Source organism: Lucilia sericata, unplaced genomic scaffold, assembly GCF_015586225.1.
Source record: "Lucilia sericata isolate MDLA Ls3-8-SP2 unplaced genomic scaffold, ASM1558622v1 Contig000596F_arrow, whole genome shotgun sequence".
NCBI classification, from domain to species: domain Eukaryota; kingdom Metazoa; phylum Arthropoda; class Insecta; order Diptera; family Calliphoridae; genus Lucilia; species Lucilia sericata.
Genome location: NW_023994603.1, coordinates 230,549 through 246,162, shown reverse-complemented (window position 1 = coordinate 246,162; position 15,614 = coordinate 230,549). Strand labels below are relative to the sequence as shown.

The 15,614-nt window shown below is 31.8% G+C and overlaps 1 protein-coding gene across 1 annotated transcript in view; it reads right to left on the bottom strand.

Annotated features, from left to right (window-relative positions):
• Positions 1 to 15,614, bottom strand: part of LOC119606514 — a gene marked incomplete at its 3' end in the record, with an annotated part of 164,737 nt that overhangs the window by 14,948 nt on the left and 134,175 nt on the right. The window contains exons 3-5 of the mRNA XM_037960048.1: positions 13,702 to 13,845; positions 4,559 to 4,665; positions 3,690 to 3,863 (exon numbers count right to left, since the gene is read on the bottom strand). Of these exons, the coding sequence (XP_037815976.1) occupies positions 3,690 to 3,863; positions 4,559 to 4,665; positions 13,702 to 13,845 (425 nt within the window). The remainder of the gene's footprint in view (positions 1 to 3,689; positions 3,864 to 4,558; positions 4,666 to 13,701; positions 13,846 to 15,614) is intronic.

Here is a 15,614-nt window from a genome sequence, read left to right as displayed (position 1 = left end):
GATAAATATGGACTAAATTGTTGTAGCTATCTGCGATCCTATTAAAATTTTGATATAAATCATAGTTTTAGAAATTAAACAAATATGTAATATATGACAAAATCTTTATTTATGAACAAAACTCAATGAAATTTTCAACGCTTGTTAAATTTGTCATTTCAAATAAGAATATGCAAAAAAAAAATTGAAAAGGTCAAAGGGCATCCCGCAATTCCCAAAAATAGGAATGAAAATCCCAAAAATGGGATTTTTTACTTTTTTTGCCCATAGGGTCCACATTTCTTTCAGGGCTGGGAAAATACTTTTGGAGTAAATAGAAAACATATTGAGGTTTCCAAAACTGCTTTCAGTTTTCTGATCCCATCTTTGGGATTTTAGAACATGTCGCCCAAAGTTGAAGTTTTGATAAAAAAATAGGTCATATTCGGAAGGACGCAGTGGCAACATTTTCAAAAAATAGGACAAGTTTTTTACGCCAAAGCGTTCTGCGTAAAGATACCTTTTAGAAAACTATAAAATTGTTATATGTTCTTAATAAAAATTTTATTTTATTAATAAAAGAGTTAAGACACATTTTTGGCAAAAAAACGCCAAAAATCTAAAATTTTTTGAATTTTTAAATTAAAAAACGTATATTTTTGGATCTGTAAACAATATTGATCTGAAATTTTTTGTATATTATTGGAAATTTTGTTGTCTAACTAACAAGAAAAAATTGAGTCCATTTGGTCCAAAATTACGCCCGGTATTCAAAAAAAGGCGGACCAAGGTATGGTAAATTTTGTATCACTAAATTTTTAAATGCCTATAACTCGGATATTATAAGAGATAAGTAGTATGTCCAAGCATGTTTTTTCAAGATCTCGTCGAGCGCTCTCACAAAATATAAAAATCTTTGTATTTGGGTGAAAAACAAAAAAATGGCACGAGTTTAAAAATTTTACATGTCGTAGGTACCCTACTTTGAGCCGCCACAGCGCCGTCCCTGGGGCATCTGCAGGGTTCATCTTCAAAACTTAAACTCGAATACTCCTTGGCTACGCTCACGCCAAATTTTATCCCGATCGGATCAGCCGTTTAGAAATGCCAGATTTATTTCCAAAAAATTTCCATTCTGCCCCACTGTGTTACGTAAAAATGAAATGAATCTGTATAATGAGATGCGAAATGAAATCATAAAAATATGCAAAACTTTATTTTAAACTTATATTGAGTTAAAAATAACAAAAAATATGGAAAAACTTATAGCAATTGAGTAAAGTTTTTTATATTAAAAAAAAAAGATAATTTCTTATTTTATAAAGAATTTATTGATAATACTTTTTTGTAAATGGAATGTATTTTTTTATATTCTGTTTGTTTTATGAGAAAGGCCATAATTAAAAATGAAATCACAAACAAATTTTTGTAAAATAAAGAATAGATTAAAGTTTATAAAAAAAATACTGTAGCAGAAATTTCAAAAAGTGGACTTGACTAAAGCCTAGACACTAGACTAGACTATATACATACTAGAATATACACTAGACTATAAATAGACTATAGACTAGACTTACTAGATATAGACTAGACTATAGACTAGACCTTACTAGACTAGACCTATAGAACTAGACTATAGACTAGACTATACTTAGACTAATAGCTATAGACTAGAACTATAGACTAGACTATAGACTAGACTATTAGACTAACTAGACTAGACTATAGACTAGACTATAGACTAGACTATAGACTAGACTATAGACTAGGACTATAGACTAGACTATCGACTAGACTATAGACTAGACTATAGACTAGGACTATAGACTAGACTATAGACTAGACTATAGACTAGACTATAGACTAGACTATAGACTAGACTATAGACTAGACTATAGACCTTAAGACTATAGACTAGACTATAGACTAGACTATAGACTAGACTATAGACTAGACTATAGACTAGACTATAGACTAGGCCTATAGACTAGACTAGACTATAGACTAGGACTATAGACTAGACTATACTATAGACTAGACTATAGACTAGCTATAGACTAGACTATAGACTAGACTATAGACTAGACTATAGACTAGACTATAGACTAGACTATAGACTAGACTATAGACTAGACTATAGACTAGTCTATATTTTAGTTTATAGTATAGTCTAGTATATTGTATAGTCTATAGTCTAGCCCATAGTCTAGTTTAGTCTATAGTCTACTCGAAATATATATTCTAGTGTATATTCTCTAGTCTAGTCTGTAGAGTCTACAATAATTCATTTCATTTAATAACATTTCACACCACATTGATATTAAAACTTTTAACAAAGTTAAAAAAAACTATAAAACAAATATTATGATTCTGCACATTATAGAAAAAACGTGTCTTAAAGTTGTTTCTTTCTACTTTATTTGCAATTTTCAAGCAAAAATTTTAAAACAAATAAATACTTGTGCAAAATATGCATACATAGATACATATGTATGTATGTTTGTATGACAAAACAAAAGTTATCTAAAAGTTTAATGCCAAAAAAGCTATAAATAGAAAAACACAAAACTATGTACTTCAAACATTTTTATTTGTTAATACTCGACTTGTCAGATTGCCATTGTCACTTTGCCAGCAAAAATTTCCATAACTAAAGACTAAAAGAGCTATAATAGTTTTTTGAAAAATTTTGACAAAATTTTTGTTTTATTTATAAATTTCTTTTAGTGTTAAAGATGTGACATAAGCAGTTGCTTGTATGTATATAAAAAAAATAAAGACGTGCCAAAATGACAAATTACTGTGAACAACTAAATAAACGCTAATTTCTTTGAAAAGGAGGAAAATATAAAAGAAAAAACTTTATGTTCTTTGTTCTAGCATGTAATTTAATGTCTTGGCCCAAATGTCTGGCTGAAACATGTGTATTTTGCTTTCTCTCTTATTTTGGTGTTTTATTTCAGTTCATGTCATTAAAGTGCCAAAAAGTTAAAAGGGGCTTTTAGAGGGGATTTTATCTAGTTTTTTTAATGGGGAGGCTTTTGTTTATACCCTACACCACTTTAGTGGGGAGGGTATATTGGATTTGTGCTGATGTTTGTAACATACAAAAATATTCGTCCTAGACCCACCTTAAAGTATACCAATCGGCTTAGAATCGTTTTCTGAGTCGATTAAGCTATGTCCGTCCGTCCGTCCGTCCGTCTGGCTGTCCATGTAAACCTTGTGCGCAAGGTACAGGTCGCAATTTTCAAGATAATTGGATGAAACTTGGCACGCACCTTTTATTTGACCCAAGGACGAAGCCTATTGAAAATGGTTAAAATCGGTCTATTATTTCACCTAACCCCCATAGAACAGAACCCCCTGAAAAGGGCTTCTGAGCTCATAATTATGTTAAATATACAGATATGATGATCCTACTATATTGATGATCCTACCAAATTTCATAAAGATCGGGCCCCATTTGACCCTAGCTCCCATACAAAGTCCATATTAGCCCCCATATAAAGCCTCTTTCAGAAAATTAGTTTTTCATCCATAAATTGCTTAAATGTATCGGAACAAGGGAATATTGAAGATAAATGCTTTATTATGAAAAATAAATCACATTTAATATTCATAACTGGTGTAGGGTATTATACGGGCGGCCATGCCCGACTATACTTTCCAACTTGTTTTTGTTTGTAGGATTGTTGTATGGAACTTACCTTTGTCCATCGACCGCAAATTGTTCATTTTGTAGATACAATTTGATGTATGGCTGTCTCGTATGTAATTTATAACGGCAATTTAAGGCTCTTGGATATAAACCCGGATACGCAGGTGACTGTACATAACATGTTTGCAAGCGACAATCGCGATATTCACGTTCACAATATGAGCTGTAAAGGGAAATGATAAAAATGTGAAAAAAAATATACAAAATCAATAAAAATAGTTTAAGAAATTTTTACTTTAAAATGTTCCCTTAAATAATTTCAATTCTTAAAGCAGTTAAGCAAATTATTTAACATTTCGAATTATTTTTTGTTCACATTAAAAACAATGTTTATTGAATTTTACGGTAATTGAATTTTCCTTTGAAAGTAAATTCTTAATACGGCCTACAATTTGCCAAAATACCACCCACATTAGCTGACAAAATCGTAAAAGTTGGGTGTTGTTGGCTGTTGGTGGTTCATCAAGAACTTTTGAAGTATTTATTTTCAGGCAAATATATAATTTTATTATTTTGCTCTGCTAAGCTAAACAAATTTTTGTTATTTGTAGTGGCTTTTATTGTTATTTGCCTGAATTATTTTTTTTTCAAAAACAAAATTTTTTTGTTGCGTGTATTATTAAGTCGAAATATGATTATGTTTACACTTCTCTGTATAGGTGGTATAAAAGCAAAAAAACAAAAATAATCATAAAAATTGGTAATAAAATAAAATTATATTATTGGTAACATTACATTACAATTTAGCACATGTACGGTAAACAATTTACATTTTGGGGATCTTAATGTTTACAGGTTGGCATTATTAAATTGGCTTTTTTTTCTCTCTCTATATATATATATTAAATGATTACTTACCCCTGTACGACTTCACCACGTCGATTGGGATATAATTCGGGATGTTGGCCGTAACGTAAATAAACTTCTGTTTGTTGTTCGGCACGCGAATCGAAAGTAAAATAAGTCTGTAATGAAGAAAATGAGGGTAAATGTATTAAATGAATTTGTAAGAACTTAAAGTAGGCAATAATAAAAGAAACTATAGCAAAAATTCTCCTACACTACAGCAAAGAAAACACGTGTTTTAGATTAGGTATGTTTAAGTTCGGTTCTAGTTCTGCTCTAGTTGTGTTCTAGTTCTGTTCTAGTTCTGTTCTAGTTCTGTTCTAGTTCTGTGTCTAGTTCTGTCTAGTTCTGTTCTAGTTCTGTTCTAGTTCTGTTCTAGTTCTGTTCTAGTTCTGTTTTCTAGTTTGTTCTAGTTCTGTTCTATTTCTGTTCTAGTTCTGTTCTAGTTCTGTTCTAGTTCTGTTCTAGTTCAGTTCTAGTTCAGTTCTAGTTCTGTTCTAGTTCAGTTCTAGTTCTGTTCTAGTTCTGTTCTAGTTCTGTTCTAGTTCTGTTCTAGTTCTGTTCTAGTTCTGTTCTAGTTCTGTTCTAGTTCTGTCTAGTTCTGTTCTAGTTCTGTTCTAGTTCTGTTCTAGTTCTGTTCTAGTTCTGTTCTAGTTCTGTTCTAGTTCTGTTCTAGTTCTGTTCTAGTTCTGTTCTAGTTCTGTTCTAGTTCTGTTCTAGTTCTGTTCTAGTCTGTTCTAGTTCTGTTCTAGTTCTGTTCTAGTTCTGTTCTAGTTCTGTTCTAGTTCTGTTCTAGTTCTGTTCTAGTTCTGTTCTAGTTCTGTTCTAGTTCTAGTTCTAGTTCTGTTCTAGTTCTGTTCTAGTTCTGTTCTAGTTCTGTTCTAGTTCTGTTCTAGTTCTGTTCTAGTTCTGTTCTAGTTCTGTTCTAGTTCTTTTCTAGTTCTGTTCTAGTTCTGTTCTAGTTCTGTTCTAGTTCTGTTCTAGTTCTGTTCTAGTTCTGTTCTAGTTCTGTTCTAGTTCTGTTCTAGTTCTGTTCTAGTTCTGTTCTAGTTCTGTTCTAGTTCTGTTCTAGTTCTGTTCTAGTTCTGTTCTAGTTCTGTTCTAGTTCTGTTCTAGTTCTGTTCTAGTTCTGTTCTAGTTCTGTTCTAGTTCTGTTCTAGTTCTGTTCTAGTTCTGTTCTAGTTCTGTTCTAGTTCTGTTCTAGTTCTGTTCTAGTTCGTTCTAGTTCTGTTCTAGTTCTGTTCTAGTTCTGTTCTAGTTCTGTTCTAGTTCTGTTCTAGTTCTGTTCTAGTTCTGTTCTAGTTCTGTTCTAGTTTTCTGTTCTAGTTCTGTTTCTAGTTCTGTTCTAGTCTGTTCTAGTTCCGTTCTAGTTCTGTTCTAGTTCTGTTCTAGTTCTGTTCTAGTTCTGTTCTAGTTCTGTTCTAGTTCTGTTCTAGTTCTGTTCTAGTTTCTGTTCTAGTTCTGTTCTAGTTCTGTTCTAGTTCTGTTCTAGTTCTGTTCTAGTTCTGTTCTAGTTCTGTTCTAGTTCTGTTCTACTTCTGTTCTAGTTCTGTTCTAGTTCCGTTCTAGTTCTGTTCTAGTTCTGTTCTAGTTCTGTTCTAGTTCTGTTCTAGTTCTGTTCTAGTTCTGTTCTAGTTCTGTTCTAGTTCTGTTCTAGTTCTGTTCTAGTTCTGTTCTAGTTCTGTTCTAGTTCTGTTCTAGTTCTGTTCTAGTTCTGTTCTAGTTCTGTTCTAGTTCTGTTTAGTTCTCTTTTAGTTCTGCTTTTCTTATTTGTAGTCTGGTCGTTAGTCCGATCTGTAACCAATACACGAATGCTTTACCGATTATACTGTCATTAGTGTTTCTTTAATGTTACTCTTTAAAGTATGCTACACATTTTTTTTTTGCAAATTTCCCTAATTATAATTATTATTTCTATAGACTGTCTCAAGTAATCTTTCGTTTTTTCGTTATCTTTTATAGGAACTTGAGTATATTTTTTTAAGATCATTAACCTTTGTATCAAGTAAACAAATTCCCTGTTTTTAATTTTTTCTTTAGGATTTTTTTTTTTTTTTTTTTTTTGTTGCGAAAAACAAATATTACTTTTTCCACTGAAGCTCTTCATTACTATCATCCAAAACACTCTTGTCTTCTGGATTATAAATAAAAGTTTTTTTATTTGTTTCACCATTAAATGTAAATAAAACTTAGCAACTGCATTTGTGTTTATGATAGAAAGTATAAAAATTAAAAAAAGAAAAACACCCTACAGTTTGGCGTGCATTTTAGAGAAAATATACGTTTATAATTCTCTGTTTAAATTTTCATTTTTTTAAAACAAAATTATGTTTCCCTCCTGTTTTCTGGCAAATTTGTTATGATCTTCACACTTTCTATAAAAATCAGATGGAATAAGTTTTTTTCCATTTCTTTTGCTTTAAATAAACAAATTATAGCATTCCCCTAAGTCGCATTGACCTCAATAACAAAAACTTAATTTTTCTTCCTCCGCTACAACTAGCTGTTTCATTTGTTGACTACCATTGCTGCTGTTGTAGCTGTTGTATCTGCTGCTGTTGTTTTTGTTAATATTTACTATCATTTAAGCAACTATAAACAGGAAGAACTTATGGCTTGATGAGCAACAGCTAACTCATTATAATGGCTTTTTTAGTTTTTTTCTTTTCAGTTTTGTTTTTCTTTCTCAATTTTATCTCTTACTTTATTCTCTGGCACTAGAAATATCCTCATAAACTCAAAGTCATTTTATAAGTATAAATCAGTGTTTGGCTCGAAGAGAAATTGACACATACAAATATAACCGAGTTTGTTTCAAAGCTAAAAAGCTATATATTGAATTCCATAATTGAATAAATTGTTTTATACACGTCCCAACTGAACTCTCTCGGCCCCTGTTGTCAATGCTTGTGGATCACTGATTTATACACTCTGTCTGTTAAGTGTGCTGTTTAGTGGGTTCCTTTCGGTGGGGATGCAGGAAAAATAACTAAAGTTTTTCATAAATATTTATGACTTTATTAAAGGTGGTTTGGATGGAACTGATGCAATAAAAACAAAGCAACTTTCAATTTAAAATCAGTACAGGATTTGTATGCAGTTGTTGCAAAAAGGATGAGTATGTCAAATGTATGAATGAAAATAGGAAAATGCAAAAGTTGTATATTTAAGAAAAACTTGAAAAGAAACTCAAGAGTAGCTTGCTTTATTTTCTGTTGATAAATTATCAAACAAATGCATGTTTAACAGGGCAGAGGGGAACAGAACAGGAGTAGACAGGAGTGCATTTGATTATATAATAAACTCTATAAGGAAGAAAACAAAGTTTTTTTTCCGCAACAGACAAATGCATTCATCAGACAAAGTTTGAAATGATTATTATTTTAAGTTTCATGCAGGCAAACAAACTGTGTAATTCTATTAGATAAAAGAAATGTAAATTATCTTTTTGAACACAAAAATAGATGTACTAGATGTTTTAAAAATTTAACTAGAATTAAACTAGAACTAAACAAGCGGTGAACTTAAACCGAACTAAAACTGAACTAGAACTGAACAAGAACAGAACGAGAACAGAAATAGAACTAGAACTAGAACAGAACTTGAACAGAACTAGAACAGAACTAGAATAGAACTAGAATAGAACAGAACTAGAACAGAAGTAGAACAGAAATAGAACAGATCTAGAACAGATCTAGAATAGAACTAGAACAGAACTAGAACAGAACTAGAATAGAACTAGAACAGAACTAGAACAGAACTAGAACAGAACTAGAACAGAACTAGAACAGAACTAGAACAGAACTAGAACAGAACTAGAACAGAACTAGAACAGAACTAGAACAGAACTAGAACAGAACTAGAACAGAACTAGAACAGAACTAGAACAGAAATAGAACAGAACTAGAACAGAACTAGAACGGAACTAGAACAGAACTAGAACAGAACTAGAACAGAACTAGAACAAAACTAAAACAGAACTAGAATAGATCTAGAACAGAACTAGAACAGAACTAGAACAAAACTAGAACATAACTAGAACAGAACTAGAACTGAACTAGAACAGAACTGGAACAGAACTAGAACAGAACTAGAACAGAACTAGAACAGAACTAGAACAGAACTAGAACAGAACTAGAAACAGAACTAGAACAGAACTAGAACAGAACTAGAACAGAACTAGAACAGAACAGAACTAGAACAGAACAGAACTAGAACAGAACAGAACTAGAACAGAACAGAACTAGAACAGAACAGAACTAGAACAGAACTAGAACAAAACTAGAACATAACTAGAACAGAACTAGAACTGAACTAGAACAGAACTAGAACAGAACTAGAACAGAACTAGAACAGAACTAGAACAGAACTAGAACAGAACTAGAACAGAACTAGAACAGAACAGAACTAGAACAGAACAGAACTAGAACAGAACTGAACTAGAACAGAACTAGAACAGAACTAGAACAGAACTAGAACTGAACTAGAACTGAACTAGAACTGAACTAAAACTGAACTAGAACTGAACTAGAACTGAACTAGAACTGAACTAGAACTGAACTAGAACAGAACTAGAACAGAACTAGAACTGAACTAGAACTAACTGAACTGAACTAGAACTGAACTAGAACTGAACTAGAACTGAACTAGAACTGAACTAGAACTGAACTAGAACTGAACTGGAACTGAACTAGAACTGAACTAGAACTGAACTAGAACTGAACTAGATCTGAACTAGAACTGAACTAGAACTGAACTAGAACTGAACTAGAACTGAACTAGAACTGAACTAGAACTGAACTAGAACTGAACTAGAACTGAACTAGAACTGAACTAGAACTGAACTAGAACTGAACTAGAACTGAACTAGAACTGAGCTAGAACTAAACTAGACGGAAATAGAACAAAATTTTTCTCAAAAAAAATTTTCACTTAAAATTTTTCATTAAAAATTAAAAATTTCACTAAAAATAAAATTTTTCATCAAAATTAAATTTTTCATCAAAAATTTTATTTTTCACTAAAAATCTGATTTCTCACCAAAAATTTGATTTTTCATTAAAAATCCGAATTTTTCATTAAAACTTCAATTGTACACTTAAAATTCATATTTTCACTAAAAATCCCTAAATTGCTTGCCCTTTTATGAGAAGTGCATTTTTTCAATTAAATTTTTTTATTACAATTAAATCATTAATTCAGAATAATTTTATTAAAATTAAATTATTTATAATATTTAGTTTTTTATCTGATTTAATAAAACACTTTTCCTAGTAAATTCATAAAATGTCACACGATTCAATTATTAATTTAACAAATTAGGTTACAAAAAACTACAACTGCAACAGCATAATTAAAATTATTATTAAAATTCATTTAATATGTATATTAAATACATAACAAAAATCAGTAAAATAGCTGCATTTGTACGCATTTTTGACATAAATACAAAAATTCTTCAATTTGATAACACCTTTCATAGAAAAGTTTCGTTAAATTGATGACAAATTTTGTATTTTTTTATATTTTTATTTAAGTATATAATTCTAAAACAACAAATTAGCAAAACTTTCGTATAAAAAATAGTCTACAATTTAAAAACACCTTTTCTTTTAATTGATGACGTTTTTGCCATTGGGAAGTTTCATCAATTTGAAGCCATTTTTTCTTCAAATTGAAGACACTTTTCTCAATTTACAAGGAAGTGTCAACAATAGAAAACTGTTTATCTTTCTTGTGAACACGACTAATGTACAAATTTGAATTGTATATAAAGTATTTGTAACAATGTATGTAGACCAAGCAATAATGCCCATATTTATATATATAAATACAAATGTACATATACATATTCGTTAGTTTACATCGTCAATATTTAATACAATGACTGCGTAAAACTATATTTTCGCTGGAAAACCTGTGATACTGAAATAACATAATTTAGCACATGAATACCAACACTACTTCACATATAGTTACAAAAAATTATACATGTGTTTATATTATTAAACATATAATGTACATTTTCATATCTACATTCCAACACACGTAGTACACTTGGTCGAAGAGTGCATAAATTTTATGAACAATATCATGTATTTTTGTCACCAGAGTTGACATTTAATGCAATACACGCATTTACTTGTTCAGACACATGTAAAATGAGTATGAGAATGTAAATGTTGATACAAGTATGTGTATTCATTAACAGTTATATTATTGATACTTTAACATACACAATACTCGCAATGATGTAAGGAGCGAGGGCAATATTTAAAGTAACTGCACTAGAACTGAATTAGCACTGAACTTGAACTTAACTAGAACTGAACTAGAACTGAACTAGAACTGAACTAGAACTGAACTAGAACTGAACTAGAACTGAACTAGAACTGAACTAGAACTGAACTAGAACTGAACTAGAACTGAAGTAGAACTGAACTAGAACTGAACTAGAACTGAACTAGAACTGAACTAAACTAGAACTGAACTGAACTAGAACTGAACTAGAACTGAACTAGAACTGAACTAGAACTGAACTAGAACTAGAACTGAACTAGAACTGAACTACTGACTAGAACTGAACTAGAACTGAACTAGAACTGAACTAGAACTGAACTAGAACTGAACTAGAATGAACTAGAACTGAACTAGAACTGAACTAGAACTGAACTAGAACTGAACTAGAACTGAACTAGAACTGAACTAGAACTGAACTAGAACTGAACTAGAACTGAACTAGAACTGAACTAGAACTGAACTAGAACTGAACTAGAACTGAACTAGAACTGAACTAGAACTGAACTAGAACTGACCTAGAACTGAAACTAGAACTGAACTAGAACTGAACTAGAACTGAACTAGAACTGAACTAGAACTGAACTAGAACTGAACTAGAAACTGAACTAGAACTGAACTAGAACTGAACTAGAACTGAACTAGAACTGAACTAGAACTGAACTAGAACTGAACTAGAACTGAACTAGAACTGAACTAGAACTGAACTAGAACTGAACTAGAACTGAACTAGAACTGAACTAGAACTGAACTAGAACTGAACTAGAACTGAACTAGAACTGAACATAGAACTGAATAGAACTACTGAACTAGAACTGACTAGAACTGAACTAGAACTGAACTAGAACTGAACTAGAACTAGAACTGAAACTAGAACTAGAACTTGAACGATAAGACTGGAACATAGACTGCAACTAGATCGTGAACTGAACGTGACTAACTGAAAATAGAGACTGAAGAACTAAGGGAAGCTATAACTAGAACTGAACTAGAACTGAACTAAGAACTGAACTAGAACTGAACTAGAACTGAACTAGAACTGGAAACTAGAAACTGAACTAGAACTGAACTAGAACTGAACTTAGAACTGAAACTAGAACTGAACTAGAACTGAACTAGAACGAACGAGAATGAACTAAACTGAACTAGAACTGAACTACTAGAACTGAACTAGAACTGACTAGAACTGAACTAGAACTGAACTAGAACTGAACTAGAACTGAACTAGAACTGAACTAGAACTGAACTAGACTACTAGAACTGAACTAGAACTGAACTAGAACTGAACTAGAACTGAACTAGACTGAACTAGAACTGACTAGAACTGAACTAGAACTGAACTAGAACTGAACTAGAACTGAACTAGAACTGAACTAGAACTGAACTAGAACTGAACTAGAACTGAACTAGAACTGAACTAGAACTGAACTAGAACTGAACTAGAACTGAACTAGAACTGAACTAGAACTGAACTAGAACTGAACTAGAACTGAACTAGAACTGAACTAGAACTGAACTAGAACTGAACTAGAACTGAACTAGAACTGAACTAGAACTGAACTAGAACTGAACTAGAACTGAACTAGAACTGACTAGAACTGAACTAGAACTGAACTAGAACTGAACTAGAACTGACTAGAACTGAACTAGAACTAGAACTGAACTAGAACTAGAACTGAACTAGAACTAGAACTAGAACTAGAACTGAACTAGAACTAGAACTAGAACTGAACTAGAACTGAACTAGAACTGAACTAGAACTGAACTAGAACTAGAACTGAACTAGAACTGAACTAGAACTGAACTAGAACTGAACTAGAACTGAACTAGAACTGAACTAGAACTGAACTAGAACTTAACTAGAACTTAACTAGAACTGAACTAGAACTGAACTAGAACTGAACTAGAACTGAACTAGAACTGAACTAGAACTGAACTAGAACTGAACTAGAACTGAACTAGAACTGAACTAGAACTGAACTAGAACTGAACTAGAACTAGAACTGAACTAGAACTGAACTAGAACTGAACTAGAACTGAACTAGAACTGAACTAGAACTGAACTAGAACTGAACTAGAACTGAACTAGAACTGAACTAGAACTGAACTAGAACTGAACTAGAACTGAACTAGAACTGAACTAGAACTGAACTAGAACTGAACTAGAACTGAACTAGAACTGAACTAGAACTGAACTAGAACTGAACTAGAACTGAACTAGAACTAGAACTGAACTAGAACTGAACTAGAACTGCACTAGAACTGAACAAGAACTTAACTAGAATTGAACTAGATCTTAAATCGAGCTAGAACTGAATTAGAACTGAGCTACAACTAGAACTACAACTGAACTAGAAATTAACCAGAACTAAACTTTTCAAACTGCCCCCGTTTATACATTTGTGTATGTGTTAATGATTGAGTGAGTATGCATCTGTGTTTGTTAAGTATGTTCATCAATTCTCGCATACATGTTGACAGTTTGTTATATGACTTAATACTGATTATATTTATGAGTTTGTATTGGTATTATGGATATTTTTATTTGTTCGTTGTTAATTTCCGCCTTTTTCCATTTTCACTTCCTTTTCTTCAGGCAGTGATACTTTCTGGCTGAAGGCAACAGAACAAAAATCAGTAGTGAATATTAAATTAGTAAAAAAAGAACAGCACGGCAAGTAAATTACAAACAAAAAGAAGCAAAAATAACGAATATGAAGGGAAGACCAGCAGCAAGAAAACAGTTGGATATACAATTTTTCGTTTTGGTATTTTATTTTGGTTTAAAAATATTTTATTGCTTAAAATATTTTATTCAAGAGCTAAGTATTATTATAAATATATTTAAACTAACTTACCTGATCTGTAAAGTTGTCTGTGTGAAACATAACTTTCACATAACTCGTCTCACTTATAAATGTTTGAGGTTGTTCCGCTTCACCACAAAACATGCCGGGCTCTCGACGATTGGAGACATCAGTTTTGGCATTACCATCCACAATCTAAAACAAAACCACACACATACACACAAATTTGGCATTAAAAATTGATATAAATTGAAATTCAGCGGAAATACCAGCAACATGTTTGAAAAAAATTATATGAAAAGAATAATGCTATTGACTAGAGTCAATTGCAAAATTAAAAATTTAAAAAAAAAACTAGAAATATAAAAAGCAACCAAATATTTTAGGAGTTTGAAGCTAAAACATAAAAACCATTTTTTTTTTTTGATTTGGTTTGTTAGTTGCTGGAACTAAAATAAATATATGAAGCTGTCATCTAGGGTATGATTATTCCCATATGTCATCATTTATGCTACAGCAGTAGTGGCTAACATTTTTTTTGTTCGGCTGAAAGGCCGTTAGCATATTTTTTCTTATTTGGCTATTTGCTATACACCAGGGAGTTTGTGTAAAAGCAAAAAAAAACGTCTAGTGCTATTTACTGTTAACCAAGCGGAAGTGAAAATCAACTACAAACACACTCACTGTAATGTATAAAATTTTTTATTTGACACATCTAGCAAATGGAAAGAATGAAAACAAAAAAACAACAGTTTGAAGAAAACATTATTTAGTCTTTTGGTATTATTAATATGATGTCCATATGTTGAGCTCATGTCATACATTTATCTTCGAGGAAAAACTGCCAACACTCTCCCATATACACACATAAGATATGTTATCAAATATCTGTGTAAGACAGTGTCTGAGTTGCTGTACTGACGTACATATGTGTATAAAGATAGCACCAAAAATTTCTATGGAAACTCAGTTCTAGTTGAATTCTAGTTCAGTTTTATATCAGTTCTAGTTTAGTTCTAGTTCAGTTTTATATCAGTTCTAGTTTAGTTCTAGTTCAGTTCTAGTTCAGTTCTAGTTCAGTTCTAGTTCAGTTCTAGTTCAGTTCTAGTTCAGTTCTAGTTCAGTTCTGCCAACACTCTCCCATATACACACATAAGATATGTTATCAAATATCTGTGTAAGACAGTGTCTGAGTTGCTGTACTGACGTACATATGTGTATAAAGGTAGCACCAAAAATTTCTATGGAAACTCAGTTCTAGTTGAATTATAGTTCAGTTTTATATCAGTTCTAGTTTAGTTCTAGTTCAGTTTTATATCAGTTCTAGTTTAGTTCTAGTTCAGTTCTAGTTCAGTTCTAGTTCAGTTCTAGTTCAGTTCTAGTTAAGTTCTAGTTAAGTTCTAGTTCAGTTCTAGTTCAGTTCTAGTTCAGTTCTAGTTCAGTTCTAGTTCAGTTCTAGTTCAGTTCTAGTTCAGTTCTAGTTCTAGTTCAGTTCTAGTTCAGTTCTAGTTCAGTTCTAGTTCAGTTCTAGTTCAGTTCTAGTTCAGTTCTAGTTCTAGTTCAGTTCTAGTTCAGTTCTAGTTCAGTTCTCTAGTTCAGTTCTAGTTCAGTTCTAGTTCTGTTCTAGTTCAGTTCTAGTTCAGTTCTAGTTCATTTCTAGTTCAGTTCTAGTTCAGTTCTAGTTCAGTTCTAGTTCAGTTCTAGTTCAGTTCTAGTTCTGTTCTAGTTCAGTTCTAGTTCAGTTCTAGTGCAGTTCTAGTTCAGTTCTAGTTCAGTTCTAGTTCAGTTCTAGTTCGTTCTAGTTCAGTTCTACTTCAGTTCTAGTTCTGTTCTAGTTAAGTTCTAGTTCAGTTCTAGTTCAGTTCTAGTTCAGTTCTAGTTCAGTTCTAGTTCAGTTCTAGTTCAGTTCTAGTTCAGTTCTAGTTCAGTTCTAGTTCAGTTCTAGTTCAGTTCTAGTTCAGTTC